This window comes from Botryllus schlosseri, chromosome 5, assembly GCF_051294905.1.
Source record: "Botryllus schlosseri isolate E-star chromosome 5, Bs_hap1, whole genome shotgun sequence".
Lineage (NCBI taxonomy): Eukaryota > Metazoa > Chordata > Ascidiacea > Stolidobranchia > Styelidae > Botryllus > Botryllus schlosseri.
Genome location: NC_137240.1, coordinates 2757022 through 2783565, shown reverse-complemented (window position 1 = coordinate 2783565; position 26544 = coordinate 2757022). Strand labels below are relative to the sequence as shown.

At 40.2% G+C, this 26544-nt stretch overlaps 3 protein-coding genes and 3 long non-coding RNA genes across 9 annotated transcripts in view; 2 read left to right on the top strand and 4 right to left on the bottom strand.

The window, feature by feature from the left end:
- LOC145438659 (uncharacterized) overlaps positions 1 to 26544 on the bottom strand; it is a 157813-nt gene that overhangs the window by 30004 nt on the left and 101265 nt on the right. The gene's annotated exons all lie outside the window — the stretch shown is intronic.
- On the bottom strand, positions 613 to 4134 carry LOC145438638 (uncharacterized). The gene is made up of 2 exons (XM_080315985.1): positions 4063 to 4134; positions 613 to 1859 (listed from the first exon to the last, which is right to left on the bottom strand). The coding sequence occupies exons 1-2, from the start codon at positions 4094 to 4096 to the stop codon at positions 880 to 882; spliced, it is 1014 nt and encodes a 337-aa protein (XP_080172111.1). The 5' UTR covers positions 4097 to 4134; the 3' UTR covers positions 613 to 879.
- On the top strand, positions 6298 to 10074 carry LOC145438635 (uncharacterized). Of its 3 annotated transcripts, none has more exons than XM_080315984.1 (5): positions 6298 to 6666; positions 7884 to 7958; positions 8286 to 8387; positions 8454 to 8846; positions 9645 to 10074. In XM_080315984.1, the coding sequence occupies exons 1-5, from the start codon at positions 6573 to 6575 to the stop codon at positions 9722 to 9724; spliced, it is 744 nt and encodes a 247-aa protein (XP_080172110.1). In that variant the 5' UTR covers positions 6298 to 6572; the 3' UTR covers positions 9725 to 10074. The 3 variants fall into 3 exon arrangements, with proteins under 3 accessions (XP_080172110.1, XP_080172108.1, XP_080172109.1); XM_080315983.1 differs by having other exon boundaries at positions 6306 to 6666; positions 8454 to 8600; positions 8655 to 10074; XM_080315982.1 differs by having other exon boundaries at positions 6301 to 6666; positions 8454 to 10074.
- Positions 6487 to 7626, bottom strand: LOC145438637 (uncharacterized). The gene is made up of 2 exons (XR_013914985.1): positions 7119 to 7626; positions 6487 to 7069 (listed from the first exon to the last, which is right to left on the bottom strand). It is a non-coding gene; the product is annotated as an uncharacterized LOC145438637 (long non-coding RNA).
- Positions 7665 to 8421, bottom strand: LOC145438636 (uncharacterized). Its single transcript, XR_013914984.1, has 2 exons — positions 8280 to 8421; positions 7665 to 7919 (listed from the first exon to the last, which is right to left on the bottom strand). It is a non-coding gene; the product is annotated as an uncharacterized LOC145438636 (long non-coding RNA).
- LOC145438634 (chloride channel CLIC-like protein 1) lies at positions 11536 to 24817 on the top strand. 2 transcript variants are annotated; one of them, XM_080315979.1, is made up of 13 exons: positions 11536 to 11810; positions 15193 to 15283; positions 16368 to 16510; positions 16629 to 16727; positions 17154 to 17273; positions 18308 to 18448; positions 18516 to 18631; positions 19217 to 19298; positions 19761 to 19929; positions 19994 to 20108; positions 21134 to 21441; positions 21594 to 21698; positions 24376 to 24817. In XM_080315979.1, exons 1-13 carry the CDS (start codon positions 11637 to 11639, stop codon positions 24693 to 24695), a joined length of 1983 nt encoding a protein of 660 aa, XP_080172105.1. In that variant the 5' UTR covers positions 11536 to 11636; the 3' UTR covers positions 24696 to 24817. The 2 variants fall into 2 exon arrangements, with proteins under 2 accessions (XP_080172105.1, XP_080172106.1); XM_080315980.1 differs by having other exon boundaries at positions 11538 to 11810; positions 24381 to 24523.

The window sequence follows — 26544 nt, the reverse complement described above, 5'->3', positions numbered from 1 at the left end:
GAACGTGGTGATCATGTCATGGCAGACAAGGGTTTTCTCATAAAGGATATTCTTGTCAGAAAAGGTATCGTACTTAACAGACCCCCCATGAACAGCCATGGAAGGTTCACTGAAAATGAAGTTGCCCTAACTCAAGAAATCGCTTCATTGCGCATTCATGTGGAACGTGCCATACGTCGAGTAAAGGAGTATCAGCTCTTTAGTCGCCCTTTGCCTTTGACTCTTTTAGGATCTGCGAACCAGATGTGGACAGTAGCCTGCCTATTGAGTAATTTTGCCGGTCCGCTTTTCTAGATGCTATCTGTGAATGTATATAGTCTTCTCCGCGCTTAATTCTGACAGTTCGGTTACGCTCGCTTTTGGCTCAATCAAGTGGAGAAACGGTTTTGTCCGAGTTACGCGGAAATTGGTTATTCGCTTCATGGTCGAGTACAAAGGCGCACAGCACATTGAAAATATGGTACTGTTGCGTAAGAAGTTAATTGCGGCATTTTTTTTTGCAATGTACACTTTTGTTTTGTTCCTCGAGCATAATAATAATGAGAACAATAATAATGCAAAAGGAAATAACAACTAGCGCTGAATTTTGTCAGTAAGGGCTGGAAGATAATAATTATAATAGAAATGTTGAAGCTGCAGGAACATTCCGTCAAACACAGCCTGGTCAAAATGTACTCTTTCAACAAATAGGTTACCAGAAGGTGTATACACGGCGAGGTCACACCACCGTTCTCCTGTTATACCCATTTGCCCAGTCATTTGATAGTAATATTGGTGGGTTGTCTTCAAAAAATGCTTGCTGTTTTTTTTTTCCTAAATAGCTGAGGTCATCCAATTCCTTGGTAGGGCATTTGACTTCTAGACCAAATTTGGCCATGCCTATGCTCTCTCGTCTAGGACTCTTCGATCCGGGGAGCATGCTAGCCAAGGGCAAGCATTGGCAATAACCAAACCGCATGGCACGCAGGTCACACAGTGCTTTTCAGAATAACATTTAACAGCTTCTGACTCCAAAAATAGTCCCCTTTTCATAGCCGGTGTTTGAACAGAGCATCCCTTCAACATCGACTCCGCTAGCTTTTTTAGGTCCGTTCGTGTTCCACAAATTCGACCAAAGTGAGAAGCAGTGAGACGAAATTTGCGCAAACGATGCCAAGCATCACAATTAGACTGGCTCCGTGTGTCCTTTTCAATATGGAAAATATCTGACACGGAAACTTGCAATTGCTTCGTTACTGTCTGTTGGTCGTGGTCCAGCACAAAATTCATGGTCTGCGTTAGTTTTGGTGGATTGAGACCAACTAAAGTATCTGCAGCGTCCTCATCTGGTAGCATCTGCTGGTACGAGATCACGCTACCGACGGGAACCATACCTAACCTCGAGTCCACCATTTCGACCTGTTTGGAGCTTGGTAATATTGTTAGGATTTGGGATAGGTAATTATTGAACTTATGCTCACTTGCGAAGTGCTGCCTATCAGGGACATCGCCGGCCTTATGGAGCGTGCTCTGAAGCGTACCGATGGATGTTGACAAAGGATTGCGTACAGAGATATCCTGAATTGGTGCAAACATGAAACCCTCACGCCGTGGTCGATGCCAAGATTGCGGTGCTGAAGTGCAGCTTTTAGTAGCAGGCACAACTTCAATTCCAAGTTGACAGTAGTGAGCATACTGAAACAATACTGCAAAAGTATGGTTGCAGGCACCAGCCACACAAGAACACTTGTGGTATAATATTTTCGAATCTGCTTCTTTATATTTATCCAGGTAAACATCTACGTCGTAAGGGCATTCATTTCTTTTTATTGATGGCAGGCACTTGGCCGCAATCATGAATAATTCTTCATCTTGGCCAACTAAAAGGTTAAATGAGTAATTGTTTAGAGTTTATTGGTATGCCATTTTTGATAATGCTATCACGACAGTATATGATCTTTAACCAATTGAAATCTCCGGCACGATCGCAGGATTTACAAAATTGTAGGCTACTACAACTACTAGCCTACTTATAAAATTCACTTCGTGGCCTTCGCGTGACTTGAACCCGAGCCGATCAAGTTTAAAAGTGGAGAGACTTGCGCTATCCATCTATAGATAACTAACCTTAGTTATCTAAAATATCCATCAAGCCATAGATTGACACTTCAACAAGAGCCTCTAGATCAGCGGTTCTCAACCGGGGGTCCGTGAAACATTTTCAGGGGGTCCGCGAAGCCTCAAAATAGTTGATAACCTCATTTGTATTTTTTAAATTCGGAAAATCACGAGGCAGTTTCGCTTCATTACTAGTAAAACTCCAGAGATCACATCAACCGAATAACCATCTGAGATGAAATAGGCCTATCCTACTATGCAGACTCGTGTAAATTTCTAAATTGTCAATAGCCTATACTGATACAAACATTTTGCTGTTTAGACATGTTTGTTGGCGATTGTGGAAAAGAAGTTGGATGAGTAAAGTCAATCACTATGACTTAATAATGTTTACAAATATCCATTTTCTCCTGTGATATACATAACCGTTTTTCCATAATAACTTCAAGATAAGCTGCTAGATAGAAATGACCAGGCTTGACGTTATATGTTCATTAAGTAAATTTGTTTGTCAATTTTGGTGCCACATTTGTAGCGATCATACCCAACTGTGTCGTCGGAAGCGTTACGCGTTGATTTTACATTCACCACCGCCTATATTTGTGGAAATGTATTTTCGGCACTAGTTCATATCAAATCGAAGGAGCAGATTTTCAAGAAACGACCACGTATTTCAAGAAATGCAGTTGCAGAATTCGCTTTGAAATAATAGAAGTCAACAAAATTTTTACATGAATAAAGGGATGATGCGAACCCTGAAAGGTTCAGGTTCGTGTAAACGCGAACCTTTTTGAAAGATTCTGTGTGAACGTGAACTTGAATCTATGACGCCCCCCGGAAGTAGGCCTACGGTTTATCACCCTATGGGGTGTCCAAGACCAACGTTTGGGGGGGGGGGCAGACGAAGTGCTGTTACGAGCCTGCTTACGCCTTAACGGTCTAGGCCAGACCGGACAACGTATTCGGCGTCTGACTATTGCTACATTGATATTGAGCAGGGTGTAAAAATGTTTCTATACTTGCTACCGATATCACTATACATCATCAAGTTATACAGTAGCCAACACCCCAATCGCATGGATTTGGTTTTTATGATACAATAAACATATCAAATCAAGAGGGATCCGATACCCTTGGTAGATTGTTTACGTTAGACGACGATGTATCAATTTCATTGATTGGTATAATGAGCATCATTCGCTGACTACCTACATGAGGTGTATTTCGTTCTTGATGTTGTGTGATTGCGGGTAAAGCTCACAGTCTGAGTCTGAGTCACTAAATATTCACTAACGGAAAACTGATTATTTTGAGCGAACGTTTGTAACAAAGCAAGTAAAATGCTCGTTTAGTGTTTAATTTTTTATGCTGCCAGCAGCGCCATGCATAGAGTGGTCAGAAGTTGAAATGCAGGGAATTTCAACCAAAGATGTTATGAAGATGTGAAAAAATGTAATACATGAAAAAGGTTCAGAGTGCAGAACCCACCAAGGTTCGTTTGCGAACGTGAACCTCTAAATTTAAGAGATCGACACACAGAACGAGAACGTGAACCTCACGATCACACCATCCCTAATGAAATGTATGATCTTATTTTCAAGAAAAGTCATTTTGTTGCTGTTTATCACTAAGCCTACAGTTATCATTTGCACGAGACAGATGACAATTGCACGAAATTTGCGCTAAATTTGAACTAAAATTTATTGGGGGTCCGCGAGGTCCGTGACGGTCCGAAAGGGGTCCGCGAAGACAAAAAGGTTGAGAACCACTGCTCTAGATCACGGACCTATAAACTCCGTATGGCAAACTTTTTCTACAAGAACTTTCTCTCTCGGATTTTTCAAGGTCTCCTGCCTATTAAACCCGTTTATTCCGTCATCATCCTTACTTCGTTCCGATTAATAAACACTGTAAGTTTATATGTACCGGTAGGCCTACTGTGCCTGAGAAAATCGGCATACACACCTTTAAATTCATGTATGTAGCTTTCTACAAACATTTTGTAGCCCTTTTTTCTATTATTTCCAGACGCAGTGACCTTCACCGAGCAGAAGTTGGCCTACAAATTCTCAGCCTACAAATTACCAAACGTTACCAACGGGTTAGTCACCACAAAGGCCATGGCAGCTACATTACAGCCACAAATATATTCGATAAATACTATCATTATGATCAGCTAAATATATTTATTCGATTGAACTCGACACGGAATAATTTATAACGCCCTGCAGTATGCCACATCACGGGCCCAACTCAATAAACAGAATTACAAAATGTGGCCGCTATACTACTATCCTAGTTCGCATATAGGGAATTACTTCCAGTCAGGATGCAATCCTTGAAGCGTGCCACTTTTTTAACGTCATAAGCTTATATCGTTCAATTAGACAAATCCTAGTAACACTTAATATTTGATCAAACAATCCTGGATGATGTCGAAATTAGAAGATGAATGTACCCGTGTATAGAGAATGCTCATACAATGGGGATGCGGGATGGATACAATCCAGGAGACGCGCAACTTTTCAACGTCACAAGGTTACACAACAACACTAGGCCAATACTAGAAACACTTTATGGTGGATGAAACGATCCCGGGCGATGTCCAAATTACAAGATGAATACCCCCATATATAGAGAATCCTTCCAAAATAGGGATGCAGGATGGATACAATCCTTGAGACGCGCAACTTTTCAACGTTACAAGGTTATATAACAGCACTAGACCAATACTAGAAACACTTTATGGTGGATGAAACGATCCCGGGTGATGTCTGAATTACAAGATGAATACCCCCGTATATAGAGAATCCTTCCAAAATAGGGATGCAGGATGGATACAATCCTTGAGACGCGCAACTTTTCAACGTTACAAGGTTATATAACAGCACTAGACCAATACTAGAAACACTTTATGGTGGATGAAACGACCCCGGGCGATGTCCGAATTACAAGATGAATACTCCCGTATATAGAGAATCCTTACAAAATAGGGATGCAGGATGGATACAATCCAGGAGACGCGCAACTTTTCAACGTCACATGGTTACACAACAACACTAGGCCAATACTAGAAACACTTTATGGTGGATGAAACGATCCCGGGCGATGTCCAAATTACAAGATGAATACCCCCATATATAGAGAATCCTTCCAAAATAGGGATGCAGGATGGATACAATCCTTGAGACGCGCAACTTTTCAACGTTACAAGGTTATATAACAGCACTAGACCAATACTAGAAACACTTTATGGTGGATGAAACGATCCCGGGTGATGTCTGAATTACAAGATGAATACCCCCGTATATAGAGAATCCTTCCAAAATAGGGATGCAGGATGGATACAATCCTTGAGACGCGCAACTTTTCAACGTTACAAGGTTATATAACAGCACTAGACCAATACTAGAAACACTTTATGGTGGATGAAACGATCCCGGGCGATGTCCGAATTACAAGATGAATACTCCCGTATATAGAGAATCCTTCCAAAATAGGGATGCAGGATGGATACAATCCAGGAGACGCGCAACTTTTCAACGTCACAAGGTTATACAACAACACTAGGCCAATACTAGAAACACTTTATGGTGGATGAAACGATCCCGGGCGATGTCCAAATTACAAGATGAATACCCCCATATATAGAGAATCCTTCCAAAATATGGATGCAGGATGGATACAATCCTTGAGACGTCTACAAACGATGTCTACAAACGTAAAAACTGGCCCACCCTTCAAGCTTGCTGAATATCCACCAGTCGCCATATCTATTAATGACAAGAAGTCAAGATTTATGCTTTACAGTTACAAGTTGAACATATATGATATCAGCATGAACGAATAATAAATCACATGGTATATATTTTACTATTTATATATGCGGCTTCCTTTAATTCCGATCGCGGGACTTCAAGAACAGAGTCGTTGTTGGCGAACAATCTAGGGAGCGAAATGTAGCAGGTCATCGACCGGCCAGTCATACACTAGTGGCGCCACAGAGCTGGAAATCGTCTATACCAGTGGTTCTCAACCTTTTTGTGTTCGCGGACCCCTTTCGGACCGTTACGGACCCCGCGGACCCCCCCCCACGAAGTTTTAGTCCAAATTTAGCTCAATTATCGTGCAATCGTCATCTGTCTTGTGCAAAATGATAACTGTATACCCTTAGTGATAAACATGACCAAAGTGACGTTTCTTGAAAGGAAGTGTCTACTCGTCCGGACCCGGACGAATAAAGTTCCTCAGGCTATTCGTCCGGTGTAAGCATGCCGCAACTGTAGAATGGGTGCCGGCGATTTCCGGAACTGTGGGCCGTAACTGCGGCATGGATTCCGAGAGTAGGTTCGCCTCTTATGAAGACTTAAAAAGTGCTTTGGAGAAATACCAGAAAGAAAATTACGTCCAGCTCTACAAGAGAGATTCACGTACGCTCGATGCAGTAAGAAAGCGAACCACTCAGCGAAATTTCAATGATGCGCTCAAGTATGGCCAGATATCTTTTCACTGCATCCACGGCGGCCGTAGATTTCAGAGCTTATCTAAGGGTTTACGACCTAACCAACGGTAAGTAAGCGTTACGTATGATACGGAATTTCCACCGGGTCCACAACCACATGAACAAGCAATGTTCCCCATGAGCATTTTGTAGTCTTGGTATCGTGAAATTAGGGTTAAATTAGCCTCAGCCTAAACCCCAACCCATTCCTATGACACCCCACCACCTCATCTTACGACACCCTAATCCTAACCCACACGTGCTGACACCCCAATCCCTAACCCCACACATGCAACCGCAACCCCTATCCTAACCACGCAACTGCAACCACACCCCCACCCTAATCCTAACCCCACACATGCAACCTCATCTTACGACACCCTTCTAACCCCACACATGCAACCGCAACCCTGCCACCCCTATCCTAACCCCGCATACGCAACCCAACACATGCAACTGTAACCCCACCACCTCATTTTACGCATACGCAACCCAACACATGCAACTGTAACCCCACCACCTCATTTTACGCATACGCAACCCCGCACACCCCACCACCTCATCTTACGACACCCTAATCCTAACCCACACGTGCTGACACCCCAATCCCTAACCCCACACATGCAACCGCAACCGCTATCCTAACCCCGCACACGCAACTGCAACCACACCCCCACCCTAATCCTAACCCCATCTACGACACCCTTCTAACCCCACACATGCAACCGCAACCCTGCCACCCCTATCCTAACCCCGCATACGCAACCCAACACATGCAAACCCCACACATGCAACTGTAACCCCACCACCTCATTTTACGCATACGCAACCCCACACGTGCAACCGTGCCACCCCTATCCTAACCCCGCATACGCAACCCCCACACATGCAACTGTAACCCCATTTTACGCATACGCAACCCCACACATGCAACCTCATCTTACGACACCCTAATCCTAACCCACGCGTGCTGACCCCCCAATCCTAACCCCACACATGCAACCACAATCCCGCCACCCCAATCCTAACCCACCCGACCCTAATATCCCCCACCCCAATGCGAAAATCAATTTATTTTAACGTTTATAAATTCTCACATGTTCATAGGAAGCATTGGTTTCATGGAGACCACTTCCTGATGTGTGGAGAATAACGAAGAAGTGCCCCCTTTTTAGCTCGCTACTGGACTACGAGTAGCAGCACTGCCACACATGCTGTGCATTACGCTTGAAATACAGGGTAACGTATCACGTATTTATTTCGGTATCCTCTCCGTTTCTGGTAGGTTGTGTTGATTCGAACAAAGATGGATCTCATGCCTCTGCGAAGGAAAAGACGGTGGTGATTGTTGAGACATCAGGTTAGTTAGCATTTTACTTGAAATGTTATTCTAGTCTATTAGTTGCAGACAACACTACATCACCAAGTAATGTAGGCCTATCAGTCATTCATTCAATCAATCAACCATACATACACTATTCACAAGCAACATCTCAGGTTAATTAAGCTACCAGACATCATGTTATTAGGACTGCTTTCACAAAATATCAGTATCAATAAACTCTATATTTGTTGCAATTTGATTACAATAAAGAAATTATCTTAAATCACAGACCAGGTCACTATACTCACTGGATTTAGATGTATGTTGCAATTTCATGATGTTTGCATGTTTGTTTACCTTCAGATTGCGCTATAGCAGTGTCCGAAGTCTGTGATGCAGAAAATAGCACCCCAGCAGTGTCCGTAGACTGTAGCAAAATCACCATGACACCAGACAAGTTCACGGGTTGGTGTCAAATAAATCCAAACTTTATCTTGCTACACTATAGTAAAACTGATCTTGCTGTTTCAGATCTTTCCAACATTCATCTGCCATCAAAACTGAAAAAAAGAGGACGCCCAAAAGGCTTGGAACAAACTGTGGTTGGCCTTCCGAAGAAGAAGAAATGTGACACTCCAGTTCCATTTAAAAAAATACATCCTAAAGACAGAGACCGATGTAAGTTTATTTCATGCAGAACTTCAGCAAATTTCACTTCTGCCTTATTCACAGTGATGCTGTCATGGTTTGTATCACCATCTGACACTAATGAAGCAGTGTATGGAAAGAAATTGGGCAGTAAGTCTGTCACGTCTGACACTCGTCTCATCCCCAACAGCTGCCTTGATGAGACTGTGAATATACTCCACATCAAGAATTACTTCGCATATGATGGATGGGCTGCTGTGATGAAGGCATTCCAAAGTAAATATAGTCAGAAAGACTGGTACTGTGGAGTATGCGACCTTCAACTTACAAAGAGCAATTCAATTCGTTGCGACTCCTGTCTCAACCGGGATCATCTTCTATGTGCTGGACTAAACACTTACCCTAAACAAAACAAATGGTTCTGTGGCCGCTGCAAAAAATAACAGATGCCTCTGTTAGAAAAATGTGTAGCGGCAACTTTGACATTGAAAGTAGGCTACTTAGTTTTCATGATTGATGTTCCCAGTGAAAACACGCTATCAATGCTTGAATATCTTGAAAGCAGCAAATTGTATGCACAGCATTTACTGTCACCTGCAATAAGGAATGTGCGGAAATACCAGCATGCATACCAGATTAACACCCAATGATCATATAAACATTGAAGTTGTACACAAATATTTTTCGAACAGTTTGTCGTATGTGTTCGATGACTTTTTCATACCTGCTTAAGTTGTTCACTCCCTTAATACAGGACCCTCATCGAAGGGAAATATCTACTTGGGCCCATTTAATAGTTACCTAACCAAGAGATCTATCGACTGACCGATCATTTTGAATGGATTACCATCTGTGAACTGCTGTATGGCAGATTATAAAAAAAATTACCTCATTACCTCTTGTCACCGTAATAACACTCTTGCCATACCTAATTACCTCTGATAGTCCTATTAACACTCTTGACCTACCTGATTACCTCTGATAGTCGTATTAACACTGTTGCCCTACTTTGCCCAGACATTGCTTCATTCATTCATTCATTTGCTATCATTTAATTTTTCTTCATCTTTTCAGCTACAATTCGTTACAGACGGATGATGCAGAGACAATGTAGGCATATACTCGTTTCATGGGGTTTTTATCAGACCACTTGACTTCCAAGGCTGTATCGATCTCTCCTATCCGACACCAAATACTGGTATTTTTCTCCTATTAACACTGTTGCCCTACTTCGCCCAGACATTGCTTCATTCATTCATTTGCTATCATTTAATTTTTCTTCATCTTTTCAACTACGATTTGTTACAGTCAGATGATGCAGAGACAATGTAGGCATACTTGTTTCATGCGGGTTTTATCAGACCACTTGACTTCCATGGCTGTATCGATCTCTTCTATCCGACATCAAATACTGTGCATGCACATGTTTTCTGTATGATCATTGCTGCTGTCCATTTGTTCTGTATTTCTGTTGTATGAAAATAAAGACGCACAGTCTCTCTCAGTTGGTATTCCAATCATTACTGCACAGCAACATCAAGTATGAGTACTCGTAGTACAGCAGAGGTGACAATTCCGTCTTAGCTGTGCAAGTTCACGTACAATTGGTTAGGTCAATGGCGCTTGCATGAGTTCAGAAATAGGTGGAGACAGCAAGAATTTCAGCGAATCGTTCGTGTTCTGACTGCATCCGGTTATTTAACGATAGCACTTTGGAGCTCTTCGTATGGCGCAAACATTCCCTCGGAGCTCCAATTATGAGCTTACAAATCACTATCCTACTTGTTCTCACTACAGTAAGCGTAGGTAAACATCTCTTGTAAAGGTAAAGGTGGGCGTCAAGTTCTGGCACTTTCAACACAGCTATTTGCAATTATTAGTATGGCGTAAACTTTCCCTCGGAGCTATAATGATGAGCATACAAATCAGTAACAGTAACCATTGAAATCAGTAACCAGAAGGGCGAATAAATAATGTACAAAACCGAAGCCTGTCAAAAACGCATACAGTCTCCATAGTAACGGGCCTACGTCACACGGTGCCGGACGAATAGCCTGAGAAAATTATTCGTCCGGGTCCGGACGAGTAGCCACTGCCTTCTTGAAAATGTTCATGTAGAAACTGGGTTGACTTCTATTATTTCTAAGCGAGTTCTGCAATTTCTTGAAATAAGTGGTCGTGTCTTGAAAATCCGCGCCTTCGATTTTACATGAACGAGTGCAAAAATACATTTCCACAAATATATCTATAGATAGTGACGAATGTAATTATAACGCGGGACGCTTCCGAGGACACATTTGGGTATGATCGCAACAAATATATGGCACCTAAATTGATAAACAATTTTTTAATGACCATATAACGTCAAGCCTGGTCATTTTTATCTAGCAGCTTATCTTGAAGTTATTATGAAAAAATGGTTATGTAGGCTTATCACAGGAGAAAGTGGATTTTTGTAAATATTTCGAAGTCGCCGTGATTGACCTAACTCATCCAGCTTTTCTTTTCCACAATCCCCAACAAAACATCTCTAAACAGCAAAATGTTTGAATCAGTGGGCTATTGGCAATTTAGCAATTAAAATGAGTCTGTACTGTAGAATATTTCATCTCAGACGGCCATTCTGTGTATGTGAGTTCGGAAGTTTCACTAGTAATGAAGCGAAACTGCCTTGTGATTTTCCGAATAAAAAAAAATACAAATTAGGTTATCAAATATTTTGAGCCTTCGCGGACCCCCTGAAAATGCTTCACGGACCCCCGGTTGAGAACCGCTGGTCTATACCTTCACCACCTTCCCCTACCTGCCACTGACTGTCATCGCTAGGTGGCGTACTTAATGAAAAGATCTATTGTATATTTTTCATACCGATCCGGGGTTTTCCCAACCCCTACAGGCCTGAGGCCTCCTCTCCTTGCTCGCCATCTGTGTTCTGGATCTTGCCTTGAAAATATGTGATTATATCAATATGTGCGTCAGTAGGATATTGGCGATTCGTAATTAAATTCTTAGTTGATAATCAGTTTGTATTCTTTCAATTCGATTACCAGAACCTTATTACTGGCAATGAAAAGCCGGATTCTTTTCGTGCTACCTGTCTTATGTGTAGCAACATGCCAGCTTATCTCCAAAGAAGACTACCCTAGCGATTGGATAAATCCTGCTGACATGATGAACTTTGTTCCTGTAAGAACGGCTGGTGAAAAGAAGACAGAATCTGAAGATCAGCAGGATGATCAGGTACTGTAATTAAATTCATTGTATCTAATAGATTGACCAAACTATCTCATAATTTTCATTATAGCACAGTAGATTAGAGTACAGTACGAAGTTAATTTGAATGGGAACTTACTTGGCACCCATATTATCACCTTCGGTATAGAGTTAAATCGGACGTAACAGCTCCTGGGGTTCTTTTTCCGAGTATTAAAGTGAGGTAAGCTCTATTTGTACTAATGAATCAAGTACAATTACAAGGCACAGACTACTAGATCTTATTCCACAGATTCTGATGTCGATTTTTCAAAGTAGGCTACTTTTTTTCTTGCATTGAACATTTTGTCAATTAAAAAACTCATCATATTTTGTATTGAATCTGCCTTCGCAACTGGGATTCGTAGGCTCCTATCATGCTCACACAATGGTTGCAATTTCATCTATTTGTTGAAGTATTAGTCATTCCGCGTCATATGCAGAAATGTGTCTTGCATTGCTGTAATAATTGACTTTTAGAACAACATACCATAAGTATATTGATACAATGCAAGCCTGTGTTGTTTATGTGCCGAGTATATTTAAAAGATGAAAACAGAAAAATGCCGCAACTGCAACGCAACAACAATGAAACGACCTCTCTCTCCACGTGTCACACGAGCTCTGTGTGCCAATATTCACGACCATCAAACAACACCATTCGAACTAATTAACGAGCAATCAATCAGTCGCACGCGCTATGATCAGCGTCTGAGGTAACAGTCAGTACACAAAATCTACAGAAAGACACAGTTTATATTTCTACTGGAAGTTACTTTGACATATCTTGAAAATCCCTACAAGTGTGTTAGTATAATTATTTACTTGACTAGCATCTGTGAGTATTCATATCACTTTTGCTAACAGTCCCAAACAATGCAACAATTCAGCAGCCTTGAAGTAGATGATTTGTTACTGCGTATTAAATATAAAATTAGCTACTGCTTTATTCCGGTCCCACTGGACAGTGATGTGTTGCCTATTTCTGAGATTTGTTATGACTATGGCGATTGTGTCAAAATTGTAACGTTACGTAGGTAAAAAAATGTCAAAATTGTTTACAAAGATAAAACTTTTTTGCAACCTGCATTTCATTTGTATCATAGATTTTACACTGTCAGTTAACTTATCATTTGATATTTTACAGCTTGTAGCATACTTTATAGGCCTATCGTTGTCTGCTCATTGTGAATCATAAATATTCAAATGAAACAAATAGGTTGACATGGGTTATGCTCAACGTACCGCAATATCCTAAATGAAGCAAGACTGCATGGGCATTGCATGGTTCTTATATGAAGAAGCGCATGATGAAAAATTGTGATGTAGACACCATTGCCAGAATGAAGCAACACGGTTTGTCACCAGCAGTGTATGCACAACTTCAGTGTTGTCAGTCAACAACTGCTGCTGTTGAACGTTCTTTCTCCATTCTTGGCTAGCTACTTAGTAAGGACAGACACTTTCTACCCGAGAATGTAGGATAGTATCTTTCGTTGTACTAGAAATTTTTTAAATTATTTCTACCATAATGCGTAATGTAACCGGAATTCTTTATAGGGCCAGATTTCGTTACAATAAAGTTTTTTCATGTAAAAATTTGCCAGTTTTTGAGGCAAAAATGTTTTTCTGAGGCCAAACTACTTTGCAAGGACTGACAGTTTCAACTGAAATGAAGATAAGTAGTAAAATTCTAACATTAAGTGGGAAAACACCTAATTTACATACGTTAGGTCTAATTTGGTCAAAATTAAGATATTTAAGGTAAAAAAATGTCAAAATTTTGTTTTTTTAGGTCAAAATCTTCTGTTTTTTAGGTAAAGAAAAATCGCTCTAGTTATGACAGAATAATACAGAATATTTAGTTAAGTGCCTTTTACCGTTAGATGATAATTATTCAAGACTTGTCATTTGACGTTTTTACTAGTTTTCTTTAGTGGCATTGTATTTAGTTTTCCCATGCTTTGTACTGATATGAAGAAAGATCTTGACTGAATTGTATTTCATTTTAATCTGTGTGTATGTGTGTTCTTGATTGATAAACCTTTGCCCCATGTAAGATTGAGGGTTGTCAATAGAGTCAAGACTTGAGGTGCAGTTCTGATGCAATATTTCTCTAATATGTGTTGCGCCTTATACAAACTACCAGTCAACTAACTACTTGTTTATGAATAGTTCTAGCTCCATTTCTATTTGTGAAAAATGAGTAGGTCTGGTTCTAGTTGTGTATTTACAACAATAATTTAGTTTCTGAATAACTAGAAAACATGTGTCGTCGTTTGGTGCGAATCCTGATACCATACCGGTGTTCTGTTGTGTGATGATGCATCCATTGTCAGATCAGAGTCATCGCTACTAACATTGGCGTAGCCATAGTGTGGGTTTTGAGGTTCGAAACCCCACTCGCTTTAAACTTGTACTGATGTTCATGTGGAAAAGCGATGTGAGTCAGGTAATATTAACATTAATGAGTTGTTTCAGAATTGAACATGGTTGTGTTTTAACTAGTTAGTTAGGTCGTTAGTTCATCATCATCATCATCATTGGTTTATTAGCAATTTTATCAGTTCAATACACCACAAAAAATGCGATACAATGAAAAGACAGGAAGATGTCGAAGCGACAAGGAGTAGTCTATGGAATCTGACACCCACCTTGGCCTAGGCGATGTAAAGAGGAGGCATGCACACTAAATGAAAGTAAAGAAGATAGTATAGAAAAATAATGCGACAAGAAATAGGGCGGCATGTCATGGGAAGCAAGATCGATAGGTCAGTCGTGGTCCGGTAATCTTGAGGATGGACTGTATTTATTTAGTAGTAATTGCTTGTATTTCGACTTGAATGTGGACATGCTCGTCGACTGTCGGATGGCCGGCGGGATACTGTTCCACACATCAGGTCCGGCATATTTGATGGAGCGATGATCTTTTCGGTCGATCATATGATATTTGGACGACGTGGACGCGCGTGTGTTGTACTTGTGCGCTTTTGATTCAGAGGTAAAGAAGTCATTGAAATATTCGGGGCAGCGACCGCAGTGAAACCGATACAGAAACTTGGCGATTTCTTGTTTCCGCATATCTTCTATGTTTAGGACGCCAAATCTCTTCAGCAGCGACTTATTGGATGGGCAGCCAGGCCCCTTTGGGGCCCTAGCTATGATTCGGAGTACTTTATGCTGTAGTTTCTGCAGTGGCTTGAGTGCAGTTTAGTTCTTGTTTTAGTTGCTAGTTTTGAAAAGTAAGTGGTTCTAGGTGCGCATTTTGAAAATCCAGTAGTTGTGTAAGTTTGCTTATAATTCATTTTCCATCTCATCGTGCAAGAGAGAGAGTTACCATTGCTAACAACTGTTCTTCTGTACAATTTAGACGACTGCTAAGTCGGATGAGACTTGTAGTGATGATTCCTGTGCTGATGATGCTAGCCCTGTAGATGGAGATGCTGTGGATAATAAAATTGGTGGGTATTGTAACTATATATGCTATCATACTTTGTCATCCGCATATCTTGTGGTCGCGAAGGATTTTTGTAAATAAAATACCGCCAGCTAGCTATTGCCCGCGGGCCACATGCTGCCCCTGATCTAGCTTGTGACGCATTTCCAAAAGTGCGCAGCATTTAGTTGAGCAGATTTCCTGACATTGCTATGCTTGGAATGAAATATATCTAGAAAGGGTGCATCTGGACACCCGCAAGCTATAAAAAATTTATCAATATTCCTAGTCGAGCAGTTGCAGAGTTCTCAGACTGCGTACTATCTTGTTGTGACATCACAAAAATTGTTGATATTTTTGTTATATTTCCCTCCATATGTTTCATAGTGTGCTATCGACTCGAAATTATTGGCAAACTGATATAAATCAGTCAGACTCTAGTCTTCATCAAGTCTGTATACTCGTTGTAAATCCACTTTCTTTCCCGAAGGTAAAAATGGTGAATATAATATATTGAAATAGGTCACTCCCTACTCATGATCTGATATATCGGCTGATTTTGTTCAATCAAAGACTTGCACAAACTACCAATTTAGTTAGTAGACGGTCAACCTCCTACTGTTATTTTAATAGTTATAGTTGTAGTTGTGAATTTAAAAATAATACGGTAGTTGCCGCACTATTAGAAAACTTGTGTCGTCGTTTGGCGTGAATCATGGTACCGGTGTTCTGCTGTGTGATGTTCTTGCAGCCATTCCTAGCTCAGAGTCATCACTACTAATAGTGGCGTAGCCAGGCGTGTGGTCAAAACTCCTCCCATTTCAAACCCAAAACCCTGCCCCTTTGAAATGCCGATATGATCCTGATAAAATAAAATTAATGAGTTGTCACGGAATTGAATCGTATGGTAGTTTTGTTTTAGTTAGTTGCCGATTTTTAAAGGTCGTTAGTTCCAGTTCTAGTTGACAGTTTTGAAAATTAAGTAGTTCTATATACATGTTCTGAAATACAAGTAGTTCTAGTTCTCGTAACGCATTTTTAAGTTCCAGATGTTTGTACATTTGTACAAGGCTGAGATTTACATCATAATACATGACTTCATTGTCTAGGAGCTGCAGATCAACGGGTCAATGGCGGAAACGACTATGTTGGGGGTGATGAAGTGCCAAAATCTCAGAATGCAGAATGCAAGAATGCAATGCTGCGGCGATATGTTCTGGTTCTTATTGCGCATCTGAAAAACGTTGTCGAGGTGAACAATGAACATCTAGTCAAATTTCTTTCGCTTTTGCATATTATGAAAAGAGCTGAGCCCGGATAAGGGCTGCCCAGCTCGAATAAGCAGACAATACCATCCATATTGTTTTCAGCCACGGTCAACCAAGCATTATGATATGTCTCTGACCATAGACGGTAGAGCTTGGTCAGCGTTGCAGGAGTATGCTTCGGATTGCCGAAGAAATGTAAATGTAAGTATTCGGAAGAGAGTTTTGGAGGTATAGAACTCCAATATATGATTGAATTGTTTATTCATATTGAAATGAACCCAAATATTTTCGGCTGACATGCAATGTTCTCTCCAATTCTCTAATAGTTGTTGATGATTACCCATGAAGAGTGTATAATGTATATATTATTCAAATGTAAGTATGATGTAATTTACTGTCTAATTTTTTTTATAATTCTCGATTTTGATTTGTATTCAGTATCACAACTTAAATTCATTTCTATTGACTTGAAAAAAAATGCCCAAAATATTATTATCTTGACTGCTAATGAATCGAATACCGGAATACGCATTTCATGTGTTTTGTGCCAATTGGTTGTTGTGCATTATATCTGAATTACTCAAAATCTACCTACGGAGTCGGCGTGTGACTGAGATTCTGTTTTAGGAAATCGTGGAATTGTTAGAGAATATGATCAGTGATGTAAGCGTCCACGTCGTGGATGAGAGACCATGGAAATTAAGGCTGGAAGACTATATAAGAGTGCCCTTGGATCAAGTTTTCCAGGTGAGGTCTGAATAACTGTATGCGAATTTTTTCTATTGCGTCGAACAATCTTCAATTAGATGTAGCACGAAATCAGCCCAAAATGGTCCACGGGAGTAACAGGCCGAGTCCGGGTTGTAGTGTTGAGACTTGAGTCCGAATTCACTGTTGATTATCAAGTTCAAGTCATGTTCAACTCTTGGGTGATATCAAAGGCCGCGCATTCATAATATACTCATTTTTCTCACTCTTAACATGTTTTTCAGACAGATAAATGTCCTGTCTATGGGCCTGTTTTTCAATTTGCGACCCTTATATACTAGACTTGAAAGAGTCATAAGTAGGGCAAGTTTTTGTTGCAGTCAGATCCGTGGAAAGTTGCACATATTTTTCACAAAAGTTGCACTAAAAAGTTGCATTTATGGACAAGTTCCTTGAAATTATTAGGGTATGAGATACTCGAATCGATCCTTATCCAAGGCACTGTAGCAAAACTGAATGTTCAACAAAATCAATAGCCTGAAAAAATTGACCCAGTGAAAATATAATTTTCGGCTGTCTAGCCTGAATGTACGTCAAATCAGAAAGGACCTCGAATTTGAAGTGAAATAGTGAAATAATCAAGCAATCTATTTACATATGGTGCCAAATATTTCAAATAAAAAGTTAGTTGCATGAAAATGCAAATGAAAATTGCCAAAAGTTGCATGAAAAATCGAAAAAGTTGCATAAAAAACAGAGAAAAGTTGCAAAAAGTTACGACATAAGATTCCTCCAAACAGCTTGAAACACCATACTACATAACTTCCGAGTATTTAGGAAGCTGCGGGAAGCTGTAAAAAAAAGTTGCTCTAGATAAGAGGAATGTGTCAAGTCATGCGTAATGACTCGAGTACAATAAGAGTCAATGCACAAATTGACTCTAGTCTAAGCAATGAAAAGATGCGACTCAAGTTAAGCTATGCCTCGAGTCATTAGAACCGTGATGACTGATTACTAGTGTATTTAAAATGAAGTGACAAAGCTCATTGATATGTTTTTTTCATCTCTTCCAGGTTGCTTTTGCCATATTGGCGATTGTGTCCGCTTTGTCCATGGAATTTCTCAGCCGCGTTCCCTGGGTTTCTCAGCTAAAGCGGTTGTTAATATTGGGATTCATTGTCAGCCTCTGCATGACTTATTACCAGGAACTAAAAGTATGTTGCGTGACCATTAGCATACGATGTGCATCACCATAAAGGCATAGCTTGCGTACCCTTGCAGAGTGCAGAAGCTGAATTTAAAACCAAATCAAGTAAACTTCCGGAGGAATGCTTTCAGGATTCAGACGAACTTTCATACGCATCGACTTTAAAAGCGATGTACAACCATTGGTTCAGGTATGGTTGGATGTGTGCTAATATCTGACAAGTTTAAATTTAGAGCACTTGGGAACAATGTAATTACTCTGTGCAGGGTTGTGATGACTCGACTGTGCGTGTGCACTGTGCAGTGACGATCTACTACTTCAAAATTTGGTTTTCTTTCTAGAATATATCCCTTCTAATTTTATGTTGTTTGAATCTAAAATACTTTTTAGTTCTCTTTTGAAGAGACTGTTGGAGGTACAGAACTTCAACATACACTGTTCTTTCCGATTCTCTACTAATTGCCGACGATTACCCCTGTCGGGTTTATTTCAATATGAACATGCTATTCAATAGTACAGTATTTCTGTGCCGCAATCAACTATCTATGCAGGCTACGTCATGAAGATACATCTCACAATTCTGAAAGTTGTAACATTGCATTGACTCAACTTCCTCATTTCCACAAAGGCTTTGAGCCGGTGTTGTTCATGTCTGGAGTGTATGAATGACCATTAAAGTCAAAACACCGTGAAATTCTAATACTTGAATGGACGCATCATGTCCGATGCTCACCAATAGTCCGATTCCTTCGTCAGAAGAATTTTGTTAATTTAGTGTCAAAAGCCAAGATGATCGATGCAAAGAATTTCACGAAGCCTTCCTTATCAACCCGATATTAAAAGTCACTCCCACAAAGGTAAGTAATGCGAAGTCAATTGCCTATTTACACTTTGAAGTGTATTGTTCATGACAAGTAAACAGAACTGGATGACTAAAAATTTTTCATATTTTCCTCATTATATGTTAGAATTATAGCTACAGTTTTTTTCCAAATTAGATTATAATTAGAATTATGACTACACATGTTTTTCCCAGATTAGATTAGAATTATAGCTACTTCAGTTTTTTTTTCAAATTAGATTATAACTATAGAGGTACACAGTTCACAAAATTTTCCAATTCTAATAGCTTCACTTCTACTAGTGGGAATTGAACCAAATTTTGTGCATAACATTTTGTTAGCCTACCCTGCACCTTTATCAAATAGCCACAAAAATTTGAAAAAAAAACTATTTTTGAACAACCCTAATATGTGGAGATCGTGTGTATTTATATCATCAGTCGGTGTATGTGAACGTTGCGTTATCATGTTTCGCAGGTGCTTGCTGTGACTATGACTCGCTTTGCGTTGGAACCGATGGAGCACATGGGGACTTCGTTCAGTAAAGCTTTCAAAAACATATTCGCCGGACTCCCCGTGACGTTGTGGATCCCCGCCTTTTTATTTGTGGTCCTGGTCATTCTCGGCGTCATGCTGATCATCGCAGGTTTGTTTTCGCGGGATCTTGGTTAATCGGAAATTTTTCATTTCAAATTTCTTGCTACTTTTAGTACTGTTTGGATATAACTTCAGCATCAACTTGCCGTTTTGGGCTGGTCTGCAAATGGCGCCGCCTCAAATGATCGCTCAAGACCCGGCGGCCGAACAGTTACGCAATGAAAATGAGTGAGTTGGATTTTCAGTAAAATCGCTATATCTTTTTTATGCGTGTACTATCTGTATGATTTATGTATATTGGTGAATGACAGGTTCCAGCATCAATGCTTACGTTTGATACTTTGTGGAAATATATCTGTTTATTGAAATTGAAAGTATCATCGTAATCAGGTGAAATTTCGTAGTAAAATTCATAGTAAATTCTTGCTGCAATGATGTGATTTTATTATGCATTTTCTAAAACTTTAATAGCATTGCCCATGCATAATTTCACATCGTATATCAAGCATGGCGTCTTATCAATCTTGATATAATCATCTGAACAGTTTAAATTTGTAGCAAACGCCGACTGCCATATCTTTCATGAGCGAATGCTTGGAACAGTACTTGAAATATCTTAAATTGACTCCACAACGATGAATATTGTCCTATTGACCACAGTCACTTATCCATCTTTGATCTTTGTAATATAAAAACAAAACAGGTTGAATCAGTAACATGTATGTTCTCATGATCATGCAACTAAACATTGATATACATTACTTTTTCAAGTCTACCTGACTTTCGATAAACAAAATAGCCTTTTAGTAGTATTTTACATCAATTTCTATCCGTTATACACAAATGAACACGCTTTTCATACACGTGATTCAGTCTAAAGAGCAACTTGGAGGTACAGAACTTCAATATACAATTGAAAAATACATTGATATTGAAATAAACCTGATAATTTCGGCTGACACTTGTCAAGGGTAATTGTCTGCAACTAGTACAGGATTGGAAAGAACATTGGAACAATCATATCACCAAATATCACGTCACTGGTGATACGATTGATGATAAACAATGTTCTTTTTAATTCTTTATTATTTGCTGACCATTACCCCTGTGTCAGCCGAAAATATTCGGGTTTATTTCAATAATCAACATATTATTCAATTGTATAATGGAGATCTGTACCACCAAAAGTCTCATCTCGTAACTGTAACCTAAGAAACTTTATCTTGTTTCACATATTCTTATTTTTATTACAGTCGACTTCAAAACATGATTGAAAACTTGAGAGCTCAACGACAAGCCTTACCGGCACCTCTACAAAACCCAGAAGACATTAGACAACGCGACTATAACCAGCCCCCTCCGCAATATCCCGAAAACGATCGTCAACGCGATTATCAACCCCCTCCGCCAAGATACACGGGTACAAATTTGCCATATCCTGACGTTACTGCCGCGGGAGATGCGTCAAGCGGTAGGGTTGATTCACAGCAAGCTGGCATGAGAAGAAGGCATACTTGTAATGGAGGGTTTGGAACGGCTGCCGACAACCCTACACTTCCTTGTAAGTATATAGATGAGTGCTTCGTGACTAGGGCCAAACTGCCTACAGGCATTATTAGTAGACTATTGATGACAACTAAATTCTATTACTGACCACTGCTCGAAAATATCATGCAAATCTTCATATTTTTGTGTTCCTTCTTTTTACATCAGACCCGGACGACCTGAATCCAGTCGGCGGTCCCGCCAGATCGACTTCCGACCCACCCCAGCCCGGGCGCGGTATTGGGTTTGAACCATTGCAAGATGCCACCGAAGGTGAGTGGTTTGAAATCCTGCGATGTACGAGTCTTGTGGCTCCTTATTACAGGGTTGTAATGACTCTAGTCATGACTCAGGTCGTGATTTTTAGGTGGCTCGACTTGAGTCAATTAGTATATCGACTCGACTTGTACTCGAGTCATTGCATACGACTCAACCGAGTCATATGACTCGAGACTCAGGCGACCAAGACAGACATTTCATTGTAATTTCGAAGAACAGTAAAGTTACCACATGATTGGCATTTCGTCTATCAGTACTAGTACATGTAAATACAGTCACAAAACTGTTGAAAGTGAGGAAAATTAGTATATATTGCGAATGTGAGGCTTTCGATATCACCAAGCAGAGTGGTGAAAAGTGGGTTTAACAAACTTTAACTCAAAACTGAACAGTCAACGCAATGACTTGAACTTGGGTCTCAGCACCGTAACTCGGACTCGATGCTCTGTCCTCCGACTTGGACTCGGTAGTGACTTGAAAATGACTCGATTTAAAACTAAGAGCGAGATTGACTTGTGACTCGGAACCTTGTGACTTGGTTACAACTCTACCTTTTTGTAAGGGTGGCGATGTTAATATGTAGTCAGTCATGTAGTGAGACTAGGGATAATTATTCTAACATGCTGTTACCGATGCTTCTACTTCATTGACCATCTCTTATTTGATTAAAAAGCTGCATGGTTTTTAGACAACTTTCACTAATACTTGGATAATGTTTAGGTAAAACCAGCGGTGCAATCAAGTCACAAGGTCCCTAGTCACTAGTCAATTCTGCTTTTATAGTTTTGACTCGGGTTATTTTCGTTTCACACCGAGTCTAATTCCAAGTCAGAGTTCAAAGTTTCGAGTCCGAATCAAAGTGTTGAGACTCAAGTCCCTATCTTACAAACATTAGCACTGATGGAATAATGTGGTAGCTTACTATTCTTCGAAGTTACAACGAAATGCTTTTCTTGACCGTCCTAGAGTAATATGACTTGATCGAGACCAGTCATCACAATCACAACCCTGGGTAAAACTTCAAAATTTTTTCACTTTTGACTTTGAAATGCATAAAGTAGTTCAGGGATAAGTTTTCATTATGTCTATGAGTGAAAATGTCACATGAATTGTGTGGAATAGCTCCCGTGTCACGGTGACTGATAGTGACGTGCAGTGGGGTTCATGGCTGGTGACGCCATGATAAGGAGACCCAAAATACGGATAATAATTACTGTCTCTTCAATACCGGTATAAATTATTCGAAACACGTGAAAATAGCATCCTCATTTGCAAATATTTTTTCAGTAAAAAACACCAGGTTTGGTCAAAATACACTAGATCTAGTGTAAAAAACACCAGGAGTGACACCACTGACCACAACAACGCTGGCTATGTAGGTACAGCTATCACATACCGCAATTAAGGGTTATAGGTATTGCAGTTGAACAAAGCGTAAAGGCCACAAACAACGAAAATGCAGCCTATGCAAGTAGCTATCACATACCACTATTAACGTAGCTATGGATGGAAAATACATAACAGCTACATAAGTAAAGGAATGTATTTGCTCCGCATTACGTATTGGCCGTTGCTACTATATAATTCCTACAAGAGTGTTGTATTCCGAAATCGATAGCTCGTTTCACTGTGCTGCGATTGTCCAATTGTTAGCGAATAGTGCATGAGGAAGATTCGTTTGTGCCTCACCTGGGTATTGTTTCTCTGCGATGGCATTGTCTGTAATAAAGCCAAATGTCACCTTCCTTGGCGATTTTGGGAGGGTTCCGGTGCTCTGACACTGTTAATATTTGGATTTTCGGAATCAGTGTGACGATAGCATTCGATTGATATGAGTTATTATGAATTCCGAGCTATTTATGATGAATTGCGTTGTCACAACCCACCTGTGCCTCAACCCTCCTTTCGCGCTATATTTTTGAATAATTATGCAAATCGATGATGTTGGGTGAAAAAAGGTTCAAATTTAGTTATTTATGAGCATCGATGTAAAATATCAATAATCATCGACTCGTGGAGGGTTTTCACATTTTTACTGCCTCACCTGCCTCATTGGATCGCACGTCACTGGTAACTGAATATATTTTACAATGTTAGCCCTATTTGTATTGTCATTATGTATTAGTCGCGAGGATTCGTGTTCCAATTTTAAGGAAAGCAACCTCTGATTTTAACTGTTGAAAGTATGTGAACCCGTGACTTTTTCTAGCTTCTTCAGACCCTTGTATTTTCTACTGCGACTTGAAGTGGTTTCTGACGATTACCACTGACGAGTGTCAGCCGAAAATATTCGGGTTTAATTCAATATCAATATATTATTCAATTGTATATTGAAGTTCTGTACCTCAAAGTCTCCAGTACAAATTCACAATGTTACTTCTACTCGTGTATCTACGATTAGGCCTACATCATTAGTCGGGTCGGGTTATATTATCACTCATTTCTTTCCATCCAGTGTGCATGTCTCTTATTTACATCGCCTCGGTCCAGGTGAGTTGTCTGATTTCAAAGACTACTTCAAGTCGTTTCGACACCTTCTTATCTTTTTATTGTATCGCGATCTCGTGGTGATTTGAAATGATGTAAATATTAATAATCTGATACTGCCTAGTGCCTACTTTGACCTCATCTGGTTGTAATGTATCTCGTGTTATTTTGCGTTTTTGAATAGCTCAGTTGGATGAAGGTAACCGCCACCGTCAAACTGGAGACAGTGCCGACACTAACGTTGGCAAGACGTCAGTTCCTGTGAATCAACACCAAGGTTCCCCCCAGAAAGCTTTTTGCTCCCCCGAAAATTCACAAGACGGAATCGGGAATGACGTAGCTTCTACCGAAGTTGTAGTGGATGCGGGGTGTTCAAACGGTGGTACAGGTGTAGACGACGTATCTAATCTGTCGTCTGGTACGTCGGACGCCTTTCATGAAGCGCCGGACGCTTATGAAGAATATGCAAGAGAGGCGGCGAGTGGGTTTTCTTGCACGGGATAGTCATGCTTTTGGATAACTCGCTGTAAAACTTAGTGCAATTTATGAATCGTTGATCTTGTTTGTCACTCTTATTTCGTTTATTTTGTGCATTATTTGATTAAAACACGCTCTCGCCTGCAGTAGTTATTTCAGTGGAGATTGGATTTCTAGGTTATTTAGTCAGGGTCAGTTCGGTCTGGCCAAGGGGCTGGATGTAATATTTCCAGGGTGACTGAGCATACGTCGAAATTGGAAGCTGTGAATGACATTGATGACACAGTCTGAATTAAATCCTTTTTTTACATCAAACTGTCACTATACGTCCTACTTTTGGAGAATTTGTCCTCCATTTTCAGGTTTTTGAAATTGTTCTCGTGTTTGGCGATTCGTCTTCTTTTACAGCTAAGATAATGGACAGATTCGGGTAAAATGGGCATAAATAGCGACGACGGACTTTCGAATGGGTAATTCGGGGTCCGATCGAAAGTGACGACCTTCTTTAGTCAACCCCACAAAAAGTAAAGTGGGTGGGAGACGGGTGAAAATGATGACCTTTTTTAGTCAACTCAACAAATCTTACAGCAAAAATAGTGATATCGGCTGTTTTTAGTCTTGGCCAACTAACTTCTCTGATTTTCCCGATTCCAAAATATGGTAACCCTACATTTAACCCTTATCTTCGCATAACCACTTCGAAGCCTTCGTATGAAAGGGGCTGGATTCAATGATTAAGTATTCGAATCTGAATCGTGTAGTGACAGATGGTTTTTCAAGTACTAAATGCTCATTGACCCAAAGAGTTGATTGATCAACGTGAAATATAGTTTCGATTGATCAACGTGAAATATAGTTTCGATTCTATTTTACACTTACACTGCTAAAATTCGTGAACTTTGATTGATCTTATCGCAGCACACGAAACATGTAGGCTATACGCACGTTTGGTTACCACAATATATCTGTCTTAAGTCGTGATCAACCTGGCGGTATATTCTTTGATGGTCGCATAAACGCATCGTACTGTAGCAACGTCTAATGATTGATAGCCGACTCGACAACTAATGCTCGATTCAGGATCAATCCAGGTAGCACTAGATTTTGATCATCCGTACTTATATTTACAGTTTAAATTCAATCAATATGTAATCAATAATCGTCAGAATATATTTTCATCTGAACACGACACACAATACGATGCAATATTGCAATGAAGAGACAGGATTCCGAACGACCAGTTGCGGTCTCATCAACTGGCATCCACCTTGACCTATTGCCCGATGTCACATTCCTTTTCTCGGCGTTTGTCTCTATTTCGCGCCTCTTTCAATTCCTTGGTGAGTGCGCTCCTTGATCGGGTCTTTTTTGTCGCCGTAAGGACAGCGACGCGGGGGAAGAGGAGCCCATAATAACCTCCGACGCGCAATCGAACCCGGGCTGCCCGACGATTTATCTTCACCACTACGCTATCTCCCCCCAGGCGATGTAATGAATAGGCTTACCATACGTCCTCTTTTAAGAGGATTTGTCCTCTTTTTTGAAAGTGTCCTCGGAGGACGCCTTGTCCTCTTTTTTGAGATTTTGTCCTCTGTTTTGAAAGTTTAGGTCAGATTTAGAGCAAATTGCGAGTGATATGCCGCAAATTAGCTCAGAACTGACGCTCCGGCGAGTATTTCGGAGTTAAAAACGGTGATTTTAGCTCTGAGCGAAAAGATGACCTTTTTTTTAGTCATCCACCTGGCAATGTGTAGAGAAAAACGGTATTTTGAGCTCCAAGCGGGAAGATGACCTTTTTTTTTAGTCAACCGATCACAAAGTGGGAAAATTCACCGGTTTTTGAGAATTCTCCGGTTTAGCAAGTCTGAAATTTCTG